We start from the raw sequence: 25,829 nt of genomic DNA, 5'->3' as shown, positions 1-25,829 counted from the left end.
GCTCACATACACAAAGTAAAAAGGATGCCACCCACATCACACTACCTATACCTTGCCATGTATAGACTGTGTACTGGGTGCATCTGACAGAGTCAGCCCTGAAGCACTGTCCTCTCAACTGCTGCAGGCACAAGTTAAGTCACTCTTCTTAACAAATAAATGGGGTAGTAAACTGTAATAGCATATGTATGGTATTCCTGCATGTATGCAAGGGAATGGAGCGGGTTACTGGGATAGTAGCAGACAACTGACAGCTATGTGGGACAACAGGAACTGTCTGCCAAATACTGGCTGCCCCAGAATATGCAGCAGTCCCCAAGGCAGCAAAACTCACTACAGTATATGTGAGGGACTAACAAGCAGCGGGGTCATAGGACAGATGCATGGATGTCAGTGTTGGAGTCCCATACATACCTCTCAACCTCTTACAGCAAGACATCTGTACAAAGCCATAAAGAAATGTGTGGCAAAGGGCCCAAAATAGGGACAGTTATGAAATATTGCTCATACAAATTTGATATTATAACAGGTTTTGCAGTAACATGAATTCTCTGAAGGGCAAGAAGTCTGAAACTCAAATGTCTGTCATTACTTCCTAATTTCAGTCTTTAATGATTTGCCAGTATTTTTCCAGACAACCACAGTATTATGAAAAATGTGCCCAAAATATGAGGCAAACATCTAGACAGTCTGCTGAAATGTGTACAGTTGAGAGATATGCTCCCCTACCCCCAACACACCCGTGTTCCCATAGAACTGCAGTAGCATTTATGTTTCTAAGGTAATAGCAGAAGACCACACATTCCCAGGGATGTCCCAATCAGCCTGCTAACTTGTTCCATTTCCCCAATATGCAGGGGTCAATGTGCTTTGTATGTGCGTGGTCAATAGTGCCAGGAAGTACACAGCACTGACTGGTGGTTGTTGTGGCTTAGTGGTCTAAGTACAGTACTGTGGTTAATGGGATCCATGGTTTGAGACTGGCCATGGCAACTATTTTGCATATCAACTACACCAACAGTAGGAGTTGTACACACTGCCCAGAAGTCAATATTTGTTACTGCAGGAAAGCTGGACAATGGAAGGACAGGGCATCATACATATGGACAGTACACATCTCTGAGTAATCTAGATGGTGTCTAGTAGAACAGAAGGTTGTGGCAAGTCAGTCTAGTGCCAGGATATAAAGGCTGCCACATTACTGTGTCAGCACTGACAACAAGTCAGTGGGCACCATCCATACCACTGGAATGACAGGGTTACACAGAATGTCCACACATATGCCTCATATATCTGTTCTACTTGTCATAGCATTGCATTTGCCTGGCAAACAATTTGCAAACCAATAAAGGTTGATGTGAAAACATCAATGACAGACATCTGAGGTGCAGACTTCATACCCATAAGAAAATTTAAGCTAATACAAAACCATTCTACCAACTGTCTACATTTGGAAGAGCAATATTAAGACCCTGTCCCCATGTCTGGGCCTGTGTCCGGCTGTTATATATGGGCCTGTCCAGATGTCTGTAAGAGTTTTAGAGCTATGGCCAACATGTAGCCTTACAATAACAGTGCAACACAAACCATCTGAGGACCACAGCATGTATGGGGCACAATGATGGACAACCTACTAAACAGGTACAGTCATAGGTGTGAAGTCCATAACCCTGTGTGTGATGTTACAACTTCCATCCCAGTCACACCATAACTACAAATACATAGCAGCAACTGTGGACAAAGCCTGTAACTGGACTATAGAAGGTTAAAAGAGCAAGATATAAGGGGAAGGGGAGAACCACTGGCTAGGCAAATGAAGAATGTGCACGCTAGAACAATTTCTGCAGTAACATAGGTTCCCTGCAGTGTATGGAATCAGTAAACAAATGTCTGTCAGCATTTCCTCACATTAATCTATATTGATCTGCCACTGACATACCAGGAAATCAGAGTGCTATGTAGAATATACCATACATATTATGGAAAACCCTGCTCAGTCTAATGCACAGTGTACCCACCCCAATATATGACTAAGTTAATAAGGATAGCACACAGCCAGGAGATCCATCAGCCAGTATATCACTGAGATGCTGGACTGTTTACGCAGGTTCATCAGCCAATTGGCTGCAGCACACAAAATCCTGGACCAGAGTACAGGTAGGTCTGGACTGGAGTCCCACAGTTAGTATTGAAGTTCATACTGGGCATACTCATACACTAAGATAATTTCAGCTCATGTCTGAACCCACATCTGACTATAGAACTGTGTTGTCCATGTATGCCTTTGCATACAGACAGCTATGTACACCTTAACTGTCTCACCCCACCCCATCAGACAGGATTACCCTCATCTATCTGCTCATAGGTTTATAGATTAGTACTAGGCTAACTGCCCTTGTGGGCCATTTTAAGCCTAGCCAGTTACTCCGTGTGATAATCAAAGCCTGCACCTTGTGTCTGCAAGGTAAAGACCTTAACCATTATACCATCCTTCCATATGTGGCACATATAAGATATATCTGGATCTGTTGAGTGTGAAATATATATATATATATATATATATATATATATATATATATATATATATATATATATATACACAAATATATCAATTATATACAAGCAGAGACAGGGGGAGAGGGGGGGGGGGGAATAGAGAGAGAAAGAGAGATTGTGAGACACCCTGAAAGGCATAGAGTGATGTACTGCTGCAGCCATTTGCACACCAGTTGTAACCAGTGGCACATGCAAGTATGAAGGTGAGCTCCATTGTGTAATAGTAGTGAGGTAGGGGGTGTAATCTCACATCACCTGCCTTGTGTGTGTGTGTGTGTGTGTGTGTGTGTGTGTGTGTGTGTGTGTGTGTGTGTGTGTGTGTGTGTGTGTGTGTGTGTTTTCTGTATCTATTACACTTACAGCAGAATACACATGCCCAACAGGCCTATGTCTGTGTAATGGTCACCCATTTTATGGCCCTGATACTAGTGTCCTCCACAACAGTGGCCTACCTGTCAGCAACTACTGATGTCATCCACCTCAACAGCAGTGGCAGACACTCTTCAAATGATTAAGTGTTGATGTCCATGCAATAAGTACGTAGCACTATAATGTAGACAGTTAGATAAGTAGTGTTTCTAATCCCAACAATGGCAATTCAGTCTGTGTGTGTGGGTATTTAAGGAAATCTCCTTGTGGTTGTCTGTATTTCCTGCCTATGTGTGTGCAATGCCAGTACATTTTAAGGCCTATTCCATCCTGTTAACCCACCATTGCACTACTTTACAGGGCCTGTAGATGTCATCTACCAGGTCTGTATTAGCAGAACGAAAATACTACTGAGCGACTCTCAGTTGAGTGACACATAAAAAGTGAAAACTGCTAATATTGCAAGAATGAACGGGGATTGAGGTAGGGACTTTGTCCCTTTACTTCAATGTAGTGCGATCTCGGAGTTGGTATATTTAAGTGGGGGGGGTGAGGGGTGCAGGGGAGCTTGCCCCCCTGCATAAAACACTTAGTGACAGTGTACATGTTTGAATTCTTTCATTTATGGGATTCGAAATTAGTGGTTTTCACTTTTTATGTGTCGCTCAACTGGGATTTGCTCAGTAGTATTTTCATTCTGCTAATATAGACCCCATCTACCTTAAAAGCATAGTTGGGCACTCTGTAGCCATATAAGCTCAGTGGTGCATGTGTGTGTGTGTGTGTGTGTGTGTGTGTGTGTGTGTGTGTGTGTGTGTGTGTGTGTGTGTGTGTGTGTGTGTGTGTGTGTGTGTGTGTGTGTGTGTGTGTGTGCGTCTGTGTGTAGGTTATACCATTCTGAGGTTTGTTTCACCTAGTAAACCCCCCATTGCCCTACTTTACAAGGCCTGCTGATGTCATTCACCTTAGATGCACCGTTGGACACTCTGAAGGTATAAAAGCTCCATGGCACATGTGATAAGTACATAGCATTATAGTATAGACAGCTAGATAAGTAGGGATCTGTTGTGTGTGATGTACACTTCTGAGGTGCAGATAATAGCCATTAGCTTATGTCCAACCATGTCTGCGGATGACTGCATGCTGTGTGCCATCACCATATTCCCTAGTGATGTGGACATCTGCCTAGGTGGGTCTCACACAGATACATGACTGTTGCCAGACACATGGCCTCAGGCTGCATACCAGGACATGCAGTGTCAACCCCTTTGGGGAGACTAACGTCCCTGCATATTATCACAGTACTAACAACATCCTAGGCATGCAATCAGTCATGAGGGATGTGTGGACACGGATGTTTTGCAACATAACATTTCAACACACTGTTGCCTCCGTTGTAGGGTAAACCTTCTACATGGCCCAAGTCATACATAAGGGTATGTCATCAGGGACATGGGGTATAAATATCCCTGTATTCCCCCAGTAAGGTCCATTATTGCTATAATTCCCTATTCATCATTCACATCACAGAGCATATGCAGCAGCTGGGGACATCACAGAGGTTCCCCACCAGGGAATACCAAGGCCTCAAACATCTACTATACACAGATAGGCTACAAGCCCAACCCTCTACCCGGTTTCATACATACTCGTCAGGGGTGACCTCAGTGTGGCATGCAAGGCAATCACAGAATCCACAGTGATGGGACTGCAATCACAGAATCCACAGTGATGGGACTGCTGCACAAGTGCAACTCATGCTCCACTCTGTTAACATACACACATGCCCTCAATGTGGGGTGTGATTAACTGGGCTTGTTGGCAACTCAGATGTGTGTCTCACACACTCACCCTGCTGTGGAATTGGCACCCTGTCCACATCAGGCAAAGTAACTATTTACACTTTTGTAGGTGGAACCTGGATAACTGAATGGTTAACTGCACGTACACCCTTGGGATACTACCTGTGTCCCTGTTGGACTGGGCCATCAGGTGCTGCCTTGCATACACATGGGCTAACATGTGACCTAGGCATATGGGTGCTCAGGGCCTATAGCCTAGTAACCTCATATGGTCCCAGGAATACCAGCTGTAGGCCTGAGTGCTGTGACAGACTGTGTTGTTATGTGTTTACACCCATCATTGCCATCAACTGTTGGGTGTCCCCTATGGCCAACATTACAGTACTATGTCATCCAGCCTACATCCAACAAATAAGTGAGTGGCACTACAAGTGCATGTGGGCATTCCAGCAACATCTGTGCTACACAATAAGAGCAGTGCATATGTGGTGTAGGGTGTCCTGCTCTTAGGTGTCCGACATCTGCAGTATCCAGATAGAATGTGTACATGTGCCTGATAGATGTAGACCCACTGCCAGACAAATGTGGATTTCTGCACACCAGTTGGACAATACATGATGGTTGTCCCCAGAGTTTGGGGAATGTGTCTGTAGCATGACAGACCCCTTGGAACACAGTAATGGCACATTAATATCTGGTATTGTATTAATTCCCTTACATTGTATGCTCACTATGTACACACTGCTGCTGAGGCAGAGCCAATGTCCCCCCACTATTACTACCTATAACCTGTGTCCTGCTGTAGGGGGTCACCAGGTATGCTAGCTATAGGTGTCAGTCAATGACATACAGGTGTGGAGTGCAAAGTGACCGAGCCAGAGAACATCAGGAATGGGCAGGAACACCTGGACAATCTTTGAACTAAGCCTGTATGACATTCACACACTGAGAGAGGCTCACTGATAGTACATGATGTGATATGCCAGCTGTATCCAGCAGTACTTGCTGTCACTATTGTACATCAGACAATCCAGAAGCAGTCATATGTCAGCTGACCATTGTTGGGGTGATTCAGGGGCCAGAGCTGTGATCTATGTCACTGCAAACAGAGCCGTAAGGGATGGCCGTAGGTGCTAGACAGCAGACTAACAGCAACATGTCATTCCAAGAAATGTTGAGACCTACTTTTGAAATTTCGATTTCCCATGATTGCATCCCTCCATCTGCATTCCATTACATGGTTAATTCTATGATATACCTGGTATAGTGCTGTACTCCTTTTTGAGCAGAAAGCGAGTGGTAGTCTCCTAGGAAATCACAGTCTGTCTTCATGAAGATGTCAGACCTATTTACCATAGGCAGCAGCTTACCTTTTGTAGGGAATGCTCATGAACAGGTAATTGCCTGTGCACCACTCTGTGACTCCCACTTGCTAATAGCATCCAGAACAGCTGGGTTGCCTTTTGAGTAGCCAATGGCATGGCAGCACAGTTCTATAATTAAGGCCTTCATGTAGGCCTTGCCCCTTTTTTGTGGCTTGTGAGGAGGACATTATCGAGATGTGGGAGCTACAGCATCACAGAGGGTAGGTAAAAATTCTGTGCACTGTTTGGATTGATGTGTTATGTCCACGGTTTTGCATGCTATGTCTAGCCATTGTTAACAGACTTTCAGATTCTGTTGCAGTGTACTTTTGAACAATGTGTATTGGTGTCAGTAAGGAGACAGGCAGATGTGAGTGTCATACATCCTTTTTATCTGAATATGCATGCTGCTATAGTTGATGCTGGTCTATCAGCTGTGTATGTTTGTAGGGATAGACTATAACACATGTCCCTTTCACCTGAGCATCCCCCCAATCCTTTATGTATGGGTCTTGTGTGGATGCCCTGATCTAGGTGTTTGGGAGGTATGGTAGGTCTGTAGTAGGCAGCTGGACATACTGCTGTATGTGTAGCAGGCCGCAGCTGCTGCATTCTGGACAGGAGTCAGACTAGGGATTTTGAAGACATTGGGGGAGAGCAAGCTGTTACAGCCAGTGAGGGAGCTGTGTCAGCTGTTGTGTCACAGCATGGCCTGGTTGAGGGTACCCATAACAGTCCAGATGAATCATGTGCCTCTGGTACATATGTTACATAATAGTGCCATCCAGAGAGTGGTAGGCAACATTTAGAACACATATTCATATTTCTGAAATTTGTCCCACCCTGCAGGCCTTTAACATGCTACTGTGGGTGGCAGTGACTGAGGTAGGAGCAACCAGTTTTGCTGGACATTGCAAGGCTCAGTTATTCCTATGTTATATTAACATGCATGTAGTTATGCCACAGACTGGACTGTGGGCCAGGACTGTGGGTGTTCAGATGTGACACATGCTAGGAATGTAACAGATAGAGCTACCGAGTCATTATTATGGCAGGTGTATTTGTAAGACATATGTACATGCATACAGCGTGTTACACATGATTGGCATGGACATGTGTGTTCAGATGGGTATGATGTGTGACATTGAGCTGTCTGTCATGAATTTACAACCCCAATCTGCACTGCCTTGCCAGTATGTCAGCACACAGAATAGGTTTTATGACAACCCTGCCTTAAGTAAGTGGCACAACTGTGGACATTCAGCAACAGCCTGTGCAGTTGTCAGCTCTACCTGATATTGTAGGCCCCCTGCACATCCAGTAGCATTTATTTGTTTGTGTACTGGTTCAATGTCTGCATCAGAGGTCCAAGTACACTGTGATTTGTCCCAGTATATATGAGTAATGTGTCACTGGCAATCATTATATGTTTGTAAAAACAGTAGACATTCTCCTGAGCTGAGTTAACTTAGTGGTATAATGCACTATGCTGTAATTGAAGAGGGCTTGGGTTTAATACTTGTCAGGGGTGTCTTTTTCCCTAATGTTACATCACTGTACTCCATGATATATTTATGAAAGCATCCAAAGTGCCCCAGAGCTGAGATGGCCTAGTGGCGTGTTGTTCTGACTGTAGTTTAGAGGGTCCTGGGTACAATACTTAGCAGAGATGTCATTTTTCCCTAATGTTACATCACTGTACTGCATGAATTATTTATGAAAGCATCAGTAATTCCCTAGAGTTAAGTGGTCTAGTGGTGTGTTGTTCTGACTATAGAGCAGGCAGTTCTGTGTTCAATACTTGGCAGGTGTGTCTTTTTTTTCCCTAAAATTACATCACATCATTGTAGTGCATTATATATTTACTAAAGCATCAGTAATTCCCCAGAGCTGAGCTGGCTTAGTGGTGTGTTACTCTGACTGTAGTTCAGAAGGTTCTGCATCTAAGACTTGGCAGCACTGGTTATTTTACTGATGAGCAGAAAAGTGTCTGAATTAGATAGGGTGTTTAAAGCAGTTTTAAGTGGGTTTGAGCAGGTTTGTGCGATGTGCCTCATTGCCAAGCGGCTCTTAGCCCCGCTTAAACCCATGCTATTTCCAAAAAAAGAAAAGAAAAAAGGGGTGATAATAAAGTGGTGAAATGGGGGCAAGCAGGGGGGAAAACAATATGAAAGGCAGGTAGAGAATTGTAGGATGGGTGTAGGAAAGGACCATGCTGGACAGGTGCCCATTTTTTTTTTTTTTTTTTTTTTTTTTTTTAAGGAGAGAGTGGCATGTTGGGGAAGGGTTGTAGGTACATTTAGGGAGGTAAGTTGGGTAGGAGAGGTTGCATTTGCAGACAGAGAAGACAACAGACAGGGGAGGTGTATGATACATGAGGGGGGTAAACATCTTGGACAGGGAGGGTGGTTGAGAATTGGAGGACCAAGTCCCCCCAGATGGAAACAGTGGGACTGAGGTCCCCACCCATGGGCAGTTACCACTGCCTCTTCATGGCCCCAAAGGTGGCTGTGCTGAGGGCTGGGTGCCAGGGCCAGCCTGCCCCTCGAAGTGTGTCAGTCTGCTCTTGGTCTGGTGCAGTCGGTCATCCAAATCCCAGTGGATGACCCTGCACACCGTCCCTGAGAACTGATTGCGAGTGACAGGATTGTCTCCACGCCTGTGCCCAGGGGAAAGGCCCCGTCCCCTGAGGCAGTTCCACCCAAGGGTGGTGAAAGACCATCAGAGGAGGCAGCTCCAGGTTGGGTCCCAGACATGCTAGGAACTGGTGTAGTGGCCAGATGAGGTGGGACAGGTAGATCCACTGGGATCGGCCTACCCAAACGTGCTATGATGTTGAGGTTTGTCAAAGTTTATTTGTTATCCATGAGCAAAACATTTCAATATTAGTTTTAACAGTATGCATGGGGTTCCAATTAACCCAGAACAATAACATAGCATAGCATACAAAACACAGCCAAAATTGGAATAACAGTCAGTATTGTAAAAATCATGCCAGCAACAGTTAAGGCAAAAGTCCAACAATGGTGGAATTTCAACAAGGTACAGTGGATATAAAAATTTTACACACTCCTGTTAAAATGCCAGGTTTTTGTGATATAAAAAAATGAGAATCATTTCAAAACTTTTCCCACCTTTAATGTGATCTATAACCTGTACAATTCAATTGAAAAACAAACAAATCTTTTAGGGGAAAAAAATAAAAATTAAAAAATGTGCAATACGCTGGTTGCATAAGTGTGCACACCCTCAAACTAATACTTTGTTGAAGCACCTTTTGATTTAATTACAGAATTCAGTCTTCTAGGGTACACACCTGCCATCAATTAAAGAGACTCTGATTAACCCCAAATAAAGTTCAGCTGTCCTAGTAGGATTTTTCTGATATTTACTCAGTTGCCTGCGACAGCAAAAGCCATTGTTCCCAGAGTGCTTACAAACCATCAAAGGGATCTCATTATTGAAAGGTATCAGTCAGGAGAAGGGTAAAAAAAAAAATTCCACAGCATTGGATATACCATGGAACACTGAAGACAGTCATCAAAAAGTGGAGAAAATATGGGACAACAGTGACGTTGCAAAGAACTGGATGTCCCTCCAAAACTGATAAAAAAACAAGATGAAAACTGGTCAGGGAGGCTGCCAAGAGACCTACAGCAACACTGAAGGAGCTGCAGGAATTTCTGGCAAGTAATGGTTGTGTACTACATATGACAACAGTCTCCCGTATTCTCCATATGTCTGGACTATGGGGTAGGGTTGCAAGATGGAAGCCTTTTCTTACACAGAAAAACTTCCAGGCCCAGCTAAAATTTGCAAAACAATACATCAAATCTCCCAAAAGCATGTGGGAAAATGTGTTATGGTCTGATGAGACTAAGGTTGAACTTTTTGGCCACAATTCCAAAAGGTACATTTGGAGCAAAAATAACACTTTGTATCACCAAAAGAACACCATCCCCACGGTAATATATGGTGGTGGCAGTGGCTTAGCGATGCTTAGCAGGGCTTAGCTATGGGTAAACTTAATTTATTTAATACATAAACAAGTATTGTAAATAATTGTTCATTAATGATACCTCATTCTTAGGTGTATCTATTTTACTTTATATCTCCTAAACATATGCATTTCACTACATTATCTGCTACTGTAACTTTAATGTATTGGACACCTGTGTGGAACTGGGGCTTTTATACTCAGGTCTCCACTGTAAATAGACTTCTGATCAAGCTGGACTAACCCAGTTAGCATATTTCAATGTATACATAACAAAAAAAAAAAACATTTACAGCATTTTCCTATTGTATGTCAAAAGCTGAATGGTCAGGATTCAACCCACAAGGCTGTCACTCTAATCATTTAGCCAGTGAGGATCTGCTGATAAACTGCTTTATATACCTCTTATTTACATTTAAGTATTGCTTAACATCACGCAGCACTGCACAGACCTGCTCAGCTATGCTTAAACTTGACTTTTCTTATAAAATTGAAAGCATCCGATTACTATTTTTAGATATCTGGCACATGCTTGTTGCTAAGCGTCGTGCCGCACTGCACAAACACACAAAATATAAATAAAAAAAATAAAAACAAAATAAAAATAATAGGGACAATACTTTTTCACATCTAATTTCACTGACATATGGCACTCTGACAGTACAGGGGGTGTGTTTCGGACACTGTAACACACCCCCTCTGTGACATTACTACACAAAATATAAATAAGTGTCCAAGGATGCTTTTCTTTAATGTTTTAGTGCAGGGGTGTGTTACGGACACTATAACACACCCCCTGTGTGAAATACATAACTATAATTATAAATAAGTGTCCAAAGACACGTTACTTAAATCTTTTAGTGCCGTATGGCACTTTGACAGTGCAGGGAGTGTGTTACACATCTCCAAGCACTGTAACACAGCCCCTAGCACTGATTCAGTAACCATGTACACAGATCTCCCTCAGTAGCTTGCCTTCATGAATATGCAAGGTGTGCTGCCGAGGGGGAGCAGCAGACATGCCCATGATGCACTCTGTGTAGGGCTTGTACTATTCCTACATGGAGTTTATTAAATCCAGGGGGTTTGTCTTTCTGTCTAACTACAATTGTACTACCAGTGCAAACTTCTAGTTATTGTTAATGTGAAGCTTTTCTCCCTGGCCTCCACTGAAAAAAGGTAACTTGTCAAGATGGACTTTCCCAGTAAACAAATGTAAAATAAAATAAATAAATAAATTTGAACATCCTCCCTGCATCAGCATCTGTTTACAAAAGGCTTAGGCTTTCCAGAGCTTCAGCATGTGTAGTAGTACTAGCAATGTTCATGTTGCCCCGTGTGTCTGTCTTTGTGTGTGTGTGTGTGTGTGTGTGTGTGTGTGTGTGTGTGTGTGTGTGTGTGTGTGTGTGTGTGTGTGTGTGTGTGTGTGTATGTATGTATGTGTGGGGAGACAGCCATTCTAGTATTCCTGCCTGGGAGGGGGGTGTATTCCTGCCTGAGAGGGGGATGTATAGATGAACCAATCTTATTTGTGATGCTTGTCTTAAGTTGGAATTGCATCCCATCCAGCTTGTAGTGATTGGCTCTGGTTCTCTGTGACCCTACAGTGAAGAAACCAATTACTAAAAATGGAGAGAAAAATTAGCATATGGTGCTGCTTTTTTGCATATGTACTGCTGACACATATTACCTGCTTAGTGTACAGGAATACATTGCTTCTGAAACCGTGCAGCCATGCTGTTCACTATGACTGTATTGTTTCTGAAGCCATGCTGAACAGCACACCTCTCAATTGTCCAGAATTTTGCTGCACGTCTCTGATTTTGCATCATATTTTTGCCCTGTTCCCTGAAAAAATAGGGCCATGGGTTTATACTAGACTAACAACCACTGGACCCTTTATAAGTCTAGCCATGCAACCCAAATGAATCCCAGAATTTTTGTGCTTTAGAGGTTATGTCAGCTAAGGAATGATTTAATGGTTCTCTCGAGCAATCAGAAACTTAGGTGCCAGATCTGGGGTGAAGTTTTGATTTCCCATTCACTGGTCCAGGTTATGCTTGAGTAGGGTTAGGAAAGGGTTCGGCTTCACATGGATGGGAAGTCTATTCCAGAGAATGTGAATCCTCTGAGATATATAACTGTCCCTCTAACATGTCCTATTTATGTCATAAGCAAAGTGTAGTTCCTTAGATCCTGTAGTTATGATGCTGTTCTTTCTGCAGATATGTAAACGGTCTATCAGAGTGGGATCCAAGCATGCCCTATACTCCAGGCATAAATCATGTCTCAGTGGTCTGTAAGAAACAGAGTAAAGACAAAGAACTTTCAGAAGATCTGTATAGGACATTGTGTTTATGTCCTATATTATTTTTGTGTAAAACCTCTATGGATGTTCCATTTGCTGCATGTGCATGGTTGGGTACATACCGAAGGGGCATTACACTCAATGGTGAGTCTGATGAGGGCCAATACAGAGGCACGATGACATCTCTGGACTTAGATGCCATGCCCGTACTTATAAGTTGAGCAAGATAGAATGACTTTTCTACTACCTTAGAAACATGTTGTTTGAAGGCCAGAATACTATCTAAATGCATTCCCCAATCCCTGACTACTGGGTCTACTGTTAGGGCTGTTTCATCAATGACGTAGTTTCCCAGAGTGGCTGATTTCTCTAAAGAGTACTATTAATCATTTCTTGGCATTGAGTTTTAAGCCATGGTATTAACACCAATCATTTGTTTGTATTACATCTTCCTATTAGTATCTTGAGAGATTCTATGACTGTTCTTAGTTGGCAATCATCTGCAAACTTGGTCAGCCAGTGGCTCTAGATGTTGGCCTTGATGTCCGAGAAGTAGATGCCAAAAAGGAGCAGACCCAGCACAGAGCCCTGAGGGACTCTGCTACTGACGAACCATTTTGTGGAGGTGGTCTCTCCAATCCTAACATCCTGAGTCCTAGCTGTGAGCCAGCTGTCTATAGGGATTTATGCTTTGTTCCATGAGTTTGTTTACAATGCTGAGGAGGATATTGTATGAAATGTCTTAGCCAGGTCAAGGTAGTCAGTATGCACCATTTTGTCGTCATCCATTGCCTTGGTGAACTTCTCAAAAAGTCCACCAGATTTAGTAGACATGGCTTGCCAATGAGGAAACCAAACTGGGTAAGGTCCAGTGTCTGAAGGTTTTATATCTCATTTTTAATAATTCCCCCTATAATTCTTTCTATGGTTTTGCATATGAGACTAGTCAGACAAATGGGTCTGTAGTTCCTGTAATATGTTGATGGTTTGTCCTTGTACAAATGGATGACCATTACAGTCCTCCATTCCTCCAATCAAAAACTTTGATTTTCTGATAAATGACAGAAAATAATAGTTAATAATGCCACATTGGTATTTCACACTAATTGTTCAGAAATGAGTGTTGCATGTTAATGCAAAACCTGTTGTTCTATTAACTTTTTAAGTGAATTAGAATAATGTTTAAAAATTGACCTACCCAGTATGAACAGTACCTCTGAATTTCACCCATTAAATGCCCATCAGTAATTAAATAACTGGTTTTAACTGAACACATTCCTAAATATCCACGAGGTGGAGACAGAGATAATGTAGGAATACACAGCCCAGTATACTGGCTAATTTACGTTGTTTCCACACCTACTTAATGTGTTGATGAGAAGCTTAAAAACTATCCACGGGGGGGGGGGGGGGCAGCAAATATATGTTAAATACTATATAGTTGACCAAACTGTAAGTATATTTGTTAACTATTTAAAAATAAGTCTTTGAAAACAAATGTTAACTAGTAACTAATTAGATTGACAGTTAGTTTAACATTGTTTTATTAATTGCATAGTACCTTTATTTTTACATTCAGCATTAACCAAATGTGTATTTTTTTATTAGGATACTGTTATAATTTTAAGAAGATGGTGTATAAGATGCCTGTATATAGAATGAATTACATTCAGTGATCTAGGAAATGAGAGACTCCGTGTGTGCATTGTAATAAAGCCATTAACTAAGTTCTCAGTAATCTGTTTACTTTATTTCAAATTTTTATGGTACTCAAGCCTGAAATGAGAGCAGTATAATTTAATATCATTTTAAAAATAAATGACAAACCTTCAAGCATGAAAGCATTTTAGTCACCCATTTTGTCACACATAACCACAAGCACTGACATATAGATGTAGGGTCAGATCTACAATTCATTACAGTAGGAACAAGAAAGGAATAAAAACCTGATGAGTGGGTATAGTGAGCAAAGAAGAATGCTGTAGGTAGACAGAGGAAAAACATGGCAGTGCCACAGAACATTGGGATCACTACACATGCTACAGAACTAACAAGAGGATTGGGTTTAATATGGCATTTATCCTCTACCCATGTACGCATGTTACTAATACCCTGGAAGCAATCAGTTTCTCACTGCTTCTCAGACACATCAAGATGTACACAAGTGCGTAAAAGAAATCAGAGATTGACTTTTTCTGATATTTTCATTTTATATTAACTTCAGTTGTTAAATCAAGTTAATCTCAATGATCCAAAACTTCCTTCACAATGAACATGTGAGAAAGGAAATATCGCTAATCAGCCTAGCAAGATAGCTTTTGAATGTGGGTAGAGCGGTGATAAAAAACATCTCAGCTGTATCCAAGCACCAGAGATAAACCTCCAGACCCAGTAGCAGTGAGAGAGCAATAGTAGCAATTATCCTCTGTTATGCCTTATGCTGACCTCCTTATCTGACAACTATTCCAGTATTCCAGCCTGGGGGGGTGGAGAGGAGAGCCAATCTTATGAGTGCTTGTTTGTACATAATAAAATAATATACCTGATGGTGGTGTTTAAAGAAGTTGCTTGACTCACCTGGTCACTCACCCTACTGTGGCTGACACCACCCTCCCCCGACGTTTATAACATTATTCAATGTGAGTTAGTAAAGTATTGTGTGCAAAGACCTTGCCACATGAAAAAAACAGACACTATAGCTGAGACTGTGAGTGTGGTATAGAAAATAAGTAACAAGGAGGACAGAGTGGCACAGCAGCAATACTAGCACTGTGGTGCAAATGCAGCGTGCAGCAGCCATAACTACAGTGTGGTGCAAATGCAGCTGGCAGTAGCCATAACTACAGTGTGGTGCAAATGCAGCAGACAGCAGCCATAGCTACAGTGTGTACAAATGTAGCAAGCAGCAGCCATAGCTATAGTGTGGTGCAACAGCAGCAGCCATAGCTACAGTGTGGTACAAATGCTGCAGGCAGTAGCCATAGCTACAGTGTGTATAAATGTAGCAGGTAGCAGCCATAGCTACAGTGTGATGCAACTGCAGTAGGCAGCAGCCATAGCTACAGTGTCGTACAAATGCTGCAGGCAGTAGCCATAGCTACAGTGTGGTACAAATGCAGCAGGCAGTAGCTATAGCTACAGTGTGTAGAAATGTAGCAGGCAGCAGCCATAGCTACAGTGTGGTGCAAATGCAGCTGGCAGTAGCCATAGCTACAGTGTGATACAAATGCAGCAGGCAGTAGCTATAGCTACAGTGTGTACAAATGTAGCAGGCAGCAGCCATAGCTACAGTGTGGTACAAATGCTGCAGGCAGTAGCCATAGCTACAGTGTGGTACAAATGCAGCAGGCAGTAGCCATAGCTACAGTGTGTACAAATGTAGCAGGAAGCAGCCATAGCTACAGTTTGGTGCAAATGCAGCTGGCAGTAGCCATAGCTACAGTGTGGTGCAAATGTAGCAGGCAGTAGCCATAGCTACAGTGTGTACAAATGTAGCAGGCAGCAGTCATAGCTACAGTGTGGTGTAACTGCAGCAGGTAGCAGCCATAGCTACAGTGTGGTGCAAATGCAGTAGGTAGGAGCCATAGCAACAGCGTGGCAAAGGTCTTTTCAAGTGAATCCCATTCACTGAATGAACCGCTGCACAGAAAGGTTTTTAAAATATCCACTTTAACAGGATTCACATATAAACTCCTGGGAACTTAATTCATTCCCGAAACTATGCAGTGAGTTTTTAGGTTTACACACATCATACCTCATTCAGCACAACAAATTAGCTTTAAAAGTTAATAAATAGATGTTGTGCTATAACTGGCTGTATTACTCAATGATCCATTAAAATATGAGAGAATTGGTTACCCCCAAGCACTCTTTGGAGATTCATTTTCCAAATATACCAACATTTCAACAGGAAGTGAGACTGTCCAGACCTTTAAGTCTACTGTATGCCTACTTTATTTTGGAGGCCTATAGTCTGCTGAAATACACTCCTCCATGGAAGCAGCATAATGCTAAAAAAGGTGTCCTTGATATCCAAAAGTCATAAACTAGTACATACAAATGATTCATTTATTTGCTTAGTTTTGTTGACCAAGTTACTTATTAGACTTGTGAATTTATTTCAGGAAAGATCATAAATAAGCTCACCAGCTTAAATATCAACCCCTATGTCAGAAGATGGGTTGCAAACTAGCTCAGGGATAGAACCCACATGGTCAGAATAGCAGGTGCCATGTCAGACTCTAAACCAGTTATAAGTGGTGTCCCACAAGGCTCAGTCCTGGGACCTCTCTTGTTTGGTATATATTTCTCTGAGGTACAGGTTAACATGGATGGACTATGGCTGACCAAGTTCACAGATGACTGCAAACTGGGTGCCGTAATCGACTCTCCGGCTGACACAAGCATCCTCCAAAAGGGTCTCACAGAGATGGATAACTGGTGCCAGAGCCATGGCCTAAAGCTAAATGCCAAAAAGTGCATAGTCATCCCCTTTGGGAAAAACAAAGTGCCCACAAATTACCACATAGGTGGTAATCCATTAAGTACAGAAGAAGTAATTAGGGACTTGGGGACCCAAGTAGATAGCAATCTCTCCTTTGACAATCACATTGCCAAAGTGGTTAGAAAGACCTTCTATATAGCCCACCTTATCACAAAAGGGTTCACATCTACATCAAGAGAGGTCATTGTGCCCCTCTACTCATCACTTATCAGGCCCATAGATGAGTACAATGCCCCGTTTGGGATGTACCTTACCTGACACCTGCAGCAACTGGAAAGACCCCAAAAGTATCTCACCAAGAGGATCAAGGGGCTCAAACAGATGCCCTATGCAGTTCGGCTAAAGAAACTCCAGGTCTACTCAGTTGCGTACCACCTACTCAGATGCGATCTGTGTCTGACGTATAAAGCCATGTCCAACCCAGAATTAATGGAATGCTTCACCCCAGGAAATCCAAATCCCTTAGAGCTACACGCTCCAGGGACTTGAACCTCAACACAGAAATAAATAGGAAATGCTGGAGGGACAGATTCATATCCCAGAGGCTCCCCTCACTCTGGAACAAAATCCCAATCCATGTTAGGCAGAGCCCCTCACTGACCCCCTTCAAGAGAAATCTTGACGAGTGGATGGGAGATCGTAAGTTTACCCCTGGGATCTCTTCTGTGTCCCTGTTTGACAGAGGTACAGTAAACTAACCTTAAAAGGGCTACCATCTGTGACCTACTATACAGAGGCACAGTCAACTAATCTAAAAGTGTGGCGAAAGCCAAACACACTCTGGCTAGGCTTATAAATGCCCTAGGGCAGATAGCCTAGTATCAACCTATGAACCTATGAACCTATCTAAGGTGGTATTTATATGGTTGACACTGGGAAAATTCTCCTACTATTCTCTTATTATAATACATATTTTTGCCTCCTATTATCTCTTTCCCTCTTAGACATGTTTGTATGTAGTTACTTTGAGAAGGTTGATTTTTTGGAAAGTTGAACTTTATATGTCAATAATCTATGATAGACTTACTGAAAAGTCAGTCCTTTCTACACAGATCATTGTACAATGGGGATTGGGGAATATACCCTTTCTCCACTATAGTATAATCTCAGAACTGGCATATATAATTTGCAGGGAGTGTGAGGGGTGCAGGGGAAGCTGCACCCCTGTAAAAACACAGATTTATCTTGTTTTTTGAGGTTTTCGACATTACGGAATATCAATCATATGGTCTCGACCATATGCAGTTCAACATTCTGTAATGTCAATGTTATAATATAGACCCATTTTTATGACATATTAGCAGTGTTTTAGAATTTTATTTGAATCGTAAAACAAGTTTACAATTTAATTTTTGAAATATTTTAGCTGAAAGGTGATTGTTTTTTAATGGTGGTGTGATTTTTTTTTTACAGATGTTTTAAATTAAGTTCCTGCTGTTTTTTTTTAAACAGTTCTGATAAAGTCCTATTCAGGATGATAGGGCTTAACTGTTGTGGTTGGTTGCTTTGGTTATTACATTTTTTACAGGTAAAGAACGAGATTTTACTTTGCTTTTAGTGCATAGCAAGACATTCAGACCGACTGGCAATTGTGGGGAAGTATTAGTATTTGACAAGAATATCATCACCTCATGACAAATTTCATGGGATACCAAATCTGAACCCTCAGATATTCAAGTCAATTTTAAAAGATTAATTACCACATCATAACTCATAAAGTATTCTGTATGTCCCGTTCTGAGCATGGTAGGTATCTTAACACCTTAGCTGAAGTCGCTTTTTTACTGAGGGACTTTCAACTATCCATCAGTAAACTGGATGATCTAAACGGTCAGTGGTCAGCATGCTCAGTGCTTTCCTGACATGATAAATACTAACTCTCTTATACAAATAGTTAGCAGTCCTAGTAGTGGCCCCAAAACCCTTGATCTTATCCTCACAAATACGTCCACGTGTTGTACACCTCCATATGTAATATCTTCTTTTGTTAAATTAGACATAACTCAGGGACCTTTTCCTTTATAACAGGTGACACTTCCCATGCAAATATCTCTATGTTAAGGGACTTCTCAAAGTAAACCTTCTTTTAGTTATTTGATGACCTAAATCAATTCCACTGTAATCCTCCTCCAATGGATCATATTGGCAAAAACTCTGTCTATGGCTTGAGCTTCTATTCCATCTTTAATAGTTGCATTGATGAGGTAGACCCTATCCTCACCAGAAAGAATGAGGAATTTAAAAACAAAGTTCAGTGGTGGAATACCCATGTAATTAAATTACACAAGAAGAGAAAAATACTTATAAAAGGTCTCATTCTATCTATTTTAACAGCACACTTAAAGGTCTCATTTTTTATGCAGTCACAGGAAACTTAGCAAATATAAATCCCGTCAAAATTTATTTTGTGAAGGATGGGTCCTGTCTCCTGAACCTAATAAGCTTCTTTGAAAAAGTTACACAGGCTGTGGGCAGTGGTCACTCAGTGTACACTGCGTATCGCAATCTGGCCAAGGCTTTTGACACTATCCTCCATGCTGCTTCTGTTAAAGCACTTAGACAAACTTAGTGTAAAGCCCTTTGTTATCCACTGAATAGTAAACTGGCTATTTGAACAGATCCCAGGTTGAGAAAGTTTCTGAATGTAAACTTATAACGTGGAGTACCAAAGAGATTAGTGCTGGGACCTTCTTGTTTGGCATTTCTTTTGCAAACATCCAGTCCAATATTCCAGAAGTGTGGTTAACCAAGTTTGCTGATGACTGCAAGGTAGACATTGTTACCCACTGATACTAAACAAATCTAGCAAGAGCTGGAATATGAATATACATGCTGAACTGATAACAATCTAAAATTAAATGCAAAAAAGTGCAGCATAATAGCATTCAGTAAAAAAGAAATCTGTTCTTTCCTCATATGTTACAAACGGTACTCCTCTTCAGACAGACATGGGAATAAGAAACCTGCATACCTATGTGAACAATTTCTCATTTGATCATTATGTTTCTAGCAGAGCCAGGAAATCCTTCTATCTGGCCCAGTTAATTTCCAAAGGGATGTTTTCAAAATCCAAACAAGTAATCCTACTACTGTACTCTACCATTATCAGACTCATCGTTGAATACAGTGGTCCCCTTGGTATGTTTAAAATGAAACCTGTTGCTCAACTAGGAAAGCTCCAAAGATAACTTACTAGGAAAAATCAAAACAGAATCTTGAAGAGGCATTTCAGTGAATGCCTATTCATCAACACATACTGAACGACGCACTAAACAGCGATCATTCACAACAGCGACTTATTTCCCTGGGAAAGAAATCGTTTGGTCATCTATTTTAGTTTGCCATTTTCCCCACTGTAGTGTGATCTCTGAGTTGGTATATTTAGTTAGGGAGGGTGTGGGGGCACAGCCCCCCACATTGGGGGGTGTGGGTGGTGAAGCCCCCACTTTGTTTTGTTTGAAGTGGTGTGTTTGTGGTTTGACAGCAAGGGATTTCTTTCCAGGGAAAGTTATGAACGTCTCCTCGAGATTTTAATATCAACCCATATACACAACCCCCTTAGTATGACAGTTCCTATGTTTATGTTGGATCTCTATTCCAGTGGACCCTCCACTAGATGTCTATTTTCGGTTAAAAATATTTACATTGAGAACAACATCCACAGGGTTGTGTTCTGTTGTTCTCTTTTTCAACAAGAGAGCTGTCTCTTAGATTATTTTCCCATAATGTCTTATATTCCTAGATGTTTTATACATAAATTCTATTTTTTCACCTGTTACTTTCAAAACTGCTTCACTAGCCTTAAGCATAACCCAGTTTGTCTTAATGATCTCTCGAAATGTATCAGTTCCTGTATTGTACTCTGTGACAATTGCTACTTTGAAGGCTTTTTGGGGGACTCCTTATTAACAGATTCTCCAATATCTTCTGTTCTGTTTAAACCTTTACATAATAAAGTGGTAAAACAAGCAGATCTCCTGTTTAAAATATCCTTACAAATTTTGTTGGCAAAATTCTCTAGGTAAGCCCTGTCTTTAAACATTGCAATCAACTTTGCACACTCATCCATAAACGTGTTGGCATCAGAAATCATTCTTGATAACCATATAAACTGCCCTTTCACAATTCCTCTCTTTAACAGTATGTGGGTGACAACTTGTAAAATGAAAATAATTATTACTAAAAGTTGGTTTCTGATATATAGTAGATTAAAAACCTTCGTCTGTCTTCAAAATGAAAATCTCCATAGTTTATTTTTTCAGAAAGGAATATATAGGTAAATGTTATAAATTTTGTGGCATTATTCAAATATTTTACAAATTTGTCTATTTTAACTTCTTGTCCAGTCCACATAATAAACATGTTGTTCAAATATCTCCAATATAGGGTCCAACAGGGGTAAAAATCAGAGTGTAGCACAAATCTCTTCTCCTAACCATATAAAACAAGATTTGCAAAAATCAAAGCACAAGCTGTCCCCATAGTTATCCCTTTTAGCTGTTTATCTATTTCACCTTTAAAATATAAAAAAGTTGTTTTTCAAAACAATATCTATGTATTCACTAATCACATTAACAGTATTATTAGTCAAAAAATATAAATCCAATAAAACTTTCTGGAAATATTACATCCATTCCTTGCGTGGAATACATATAAAGAGGTCAAGTACATCAGTTGTTAAAATGTTTTTTTTTCAAAATATAACTTTCTTTAATTTACCTAAAATTTTTAACAGTCCTTAAGTAGATGTCTAATGTCAGAAAATGTTAGTTTTAAAAGTCTATAAATATATATGGCTAAAGGGTAAGTTTTAGAACCCTGTGCAGCAACAGTAGCTCTAAATGGTGGATTCTCACAGTCTTTATGGATCGTTGGGATTCCAAAAATAGAAGGGGTATGCAGAGATGGGTTGTGCAAAAAACTGTATATATTTCTATTGAACAATCCTTGCATTAAACAAACACATTATACACATCCACAACTTGTGAAATGTATTTGCAATACTTTCTAAGCAGAAAAGGTTTGACATTACAAAGAATTTACTAAAGCCATTCTAGAATGATCAGATCATGTTCCTGCCTTGATAAAGGCACCCTCCACAGGGAGTGAAAATTGTAGTCTGAGTGCTCCAAGTGGGCCTTACCTGCTATAAGATGCTGCATTTCTGATGTAAGCAGTGATATACAATTAGTTTTCTACTATTTATTAACACTATATATTAATTCCTTTCCTAGAACTAAACTGATATTTCTTTTCCTTGCTTTTGCAAACAGGTTGGACTTATAAGCCATGCGAAGGCACAAACCAAATGTGCTGGCACCACCTCAGGTGTTTATATCAGCATTACAAAAATGATGTCCTGGATCAAAAGCAAAATCTCAGACATATAGCATATCAAAAGAATACATTTGCATTAATGCTGGACTGGCTCATGCCCGATTTTCTAGAAATCAAAATGATTCAAGAGGATAAATATTCGATGAACATATTTTTCTATTAAACATTGTGACATTTTTTTTTCAAGGAACTAACTTTTAGTTTAAGTGTGAGACCTCATCTGATTTATTAAATTCTTGATTACTTTCTGATTTTTACCAAAGTTTTGAATAATAAATGCTGGCAATCTTTAGTCATTATCATTTTTTTTCTTTATTAAAGTTGCATTGATTATAGGATGTGTGACTTGTGATATGCATGTAGTGATTAATACAAAGAAATGGTTGATTAGCAAAATAAGAATTGTAATAGTATGTTACTGATCTCCCTAATGATTTGGGGCCCATTCTTCTACCCTGTGCCCAGACTGACAGTGAACTGTGTTGAGCAGGCAATTATAAAACAAATGCATGAATGAATGAACTAATGAATGAATATATGAATGAATGAATAAACTAATTGATGAATTAATGAATGAATAAACTAATTAATGAAAGAATGAGTGAACTAATGAATAGATGAATAAAAGAATGAATGAATGTAGCAGATTTCATCTACTGTTATCAAAATTTGTTTTTCTCAGATTGAAAATGTCTGATAACTAATAAGCCAAGCAAGTAATGTCTGTATTTCCATGAAATTGCTGTAGTAATACAGGCTACTGTAACAGAGAAATAAAGAGTTTAATGATAGATAAAGCCCATTCGGCTCACTTATTACACAAGTTTCCATACCATCTGAACTAGCTGCAGGCAATGCTGAAGTAATTGCTTATTTTTTCCTTGCATCTCATAAAAGATTTTACATATGTCCCATGCCTTCCTGAAATCATTCACTGCTTTTGGAAAAGGATTTTAATCTTGCCTTTTTTCTGCCATGTATTAAGTTTTCACATTTTCCATAAATTGTCTGCCTTGTGTGTTCAGATGCCTCATTCCTTTTCTTCCTGTCTCTGTGTCTGTCTCTCTCTTTCTCTTGCTTTGGAAATCTTGAATACATCTGAACTCTAAATTAGTCATGTGTGCAGTTCTCTTTCTGTTTCTCTCTCTTCCACCCACCATCACGTTCATTATTACAGCCAAGTGCTCCTCCAGGCGTTTCTTCAGTTACCTGTACATGCTCATCTCTTCTTCATGAGCCTTCATATGGCTTCTGGTGCAGAACATGCACAATTTTTGTTGGTCTCATTGGAGCTGCCTGGAACCCTATTGTTTCTGAGACCCATAAATGCGAGTCCCAGAATTATGACAAAATAAAACTAAAATTAAAGGAGAACATCAAATGTCGACAATTGCTGTTCTCCATTAAAGATATTTCTTTAGAAGGGCAAGCTTTCTGCACCTTTCCACTGTGGAGGCTATATCCCCCCATGCACACACATTGCCGATATGTACTACTTCCTAAATTGCCATACTTTAGAGAAAATTGATCACTCTGACCCAAAGTGACCTTGGGCTTAGTATATGCAGCTCCTGATTACTGCACATGCAACTCCTCATTTCTGCACATTTAGTCTTGTTATTCTAGGGAGTTTACATCATTGTATCATAATTTAAAACTGTTACTAGACTGCGTCCTTTCCTTTATTACAAGATGAGGTTTCCAAAAATCATTAACATGTTAATATAGATGGTTAATAATCTCCTTTTTTCTGTGAGCGATGCTTCTTTATATGATTTGCATACTTTCAGATCATTTCGTATAACCACCTGTATGTCTGCTCCCTCATTAGTAATTTCTACTCCTTCCACTCCCGCTCTGTCCCTCTGTCCTGAATTTTGCTTCCCAGATGTATTATTTCGAACTTTGTTTGTACTGAAATAATACTGCCATGTTTCATACCAGTCTTCTAGTCTGCCAGAATTTCAGTTCATCGTTTCAATACTGTAAATGCCCTATCAGTGCATTACTATCACATTATCACGTTTAGCAGGTCGCATGTCATTTTGTGCCTTGTCCGTACATTTATGTACTTTATTAGACTATCTGAGAAATAATTCTCATATAGACTAACACCGAATCACTCTAACCATACAAACAGAACTAATATACTTGCAGATAAATGGAATGCCAACTTTACCCCAGAAATAGTCATTAAAATTCTGCAAATCCAACTGTCCCTAAGGTAATCAAGGGACATGTCCTAACTGTGCTTTCAAAATCTAACTTATCCTTCATGGTATCTCAAAGTTCAAAGACGGTATATTCCCACTTCCAGAAGAATAACAATGTTGGGATGAAGGGAGGCAGATGCCCAGGTGCAAAATGTTGGGGCAAAATCAGTTAAGTACAGCGTGTGCATTTTTTTCTGTACTGGAATTTTCTAATTGGCTTCACGTTTTAAAAGACGTAGAAGCTCGTAGTTTTCTTTCTTTAATTGAAGAGTTAGGGAGGGGGCAAGGACTTCATTGTAGAAGTCGTCTTGCTGCAGTGAAAGCAGTGGTCCTTTGTTTTTACTCTTCACGGTAAGAGCCGACAGGGGGTAGAATGCCACACTGGGGAGTGGCACCAGGTGACAGATGAGCAAGGTACAGCTCTGCCCACTTTATTCATCCTTTATTACGCCCATCATTGAATATGTTGCACCCTTCAACATGTCAGTCACACATCTAAACCAACTTGGCAGACCTCAGTGTTTCCTCACTAAAAAGATATCAGGTCTCTTAGCCACTCTGCTAGACAAATGCCCTGTTCCTGTATTCAGTGTCTGATGGGCTTCTAAGCGGGTAATCACTGCATCACCTTCCATGCTATGAATCACCCTGCACTTTGATTTTATTCATGTTAATAAAACCACTGGTGATGTAAACACCCAGTATAGAGACATAAACTGTACTCCAAATGGCATGACAGACACCTAACCTAATGTCTACCTATTTCTGAAATAGGCTGTCCTTTCCTATCAAGCAGATACTTCCTTAACGATCTTTAAAAACCAGCCTGAAGGACTGGATGAGTGATAGCAAATGTTCACTCATAATAAGTGGAGAAGGTCTACGTAACAGAAGAAATTGTTATTCTCTCATAATATTAGATGATGTGTCTATGTTTTTTGATATTCTCCTTTGGCTGTAAGTTTAGTAAAACCTTATGAACCCAGATACCACTTTCAGATACTTATTTAACTTAAGGTGAACCACAGGATATAGCCCTGAAGTACAGAAAATGGTTGTTATAGTGCCTCCTCAGAAGGGGAGGGCTCTACTACAACCCCCAGGAGCTATCACCCCATTAGCCAAACTAGTCTCATTTGCAAATTCATGGAACACAACTTATCTTACATTATTAACTGTGATATTGAAAACCCTATACAGATAGTCTCGCACAGTTTGGGTGTGTTAAGGAGAGGTCAGATCTACTTGAATGAGTTAACTTCTTCAGGAAGGTCACAGAGGCAGTCGATAATTGTTACTTGTTATTTAGTCCAGATAGCCTCTACAGAGATGGCCAAAGATCTTGATAATATCCCCCAAGCTGGTATTGAAATAAATGT

At 40.6% G+C, this 25,829-nt stretch overlaps 1 protein-coding gene across 1 annotated transcript in view; it reads left to right on the top strand.

Moving 5' to 3' along the window:
* Window positions 1–22,529, top strand: part of LOC122813824 (complement factor B-like) — a 436,913-nt gene extending 414,384 nt beyond the window's left edge. Inside the window, exon 18 of the mRNA XM_044086351.1 lies at window positions 22,174–22,529. Coding sequence (XP_043942286.1) covers window positions 22,174–22,290 — 117 coding nt within the window. The 3' untranslated portion in view covers window positions 22,291–22,529. The remainder of the gene's footprint in view (window positions 1–22,173) is intronic.
* The last annotated feature ends 3,300 nt before the right edge of the window (window positions 22,530–25,829 follow it).

Source organism: Protopterus annectens, chromosome 10.part0 (genome assembly GCF_019279795.1).
Source record: "Protopterus annectens isolate FY-2018-M chromosome 10.part0, PAN1.0, whole genome shotgun sequence".
In the NCBI taxonomy this organism is placed as follows: domain Eukaryota; kingdom Metazoa; phylum Chordata; order Ceratodontiformes; family Protopteridae; genus Protopterus; species Protopterus annectens.
The sequence above is the reverse complement of the archived record's forward strand: the minus strand, read 5'-3'. Positions and strand labels throughout refer to the sequence as shown.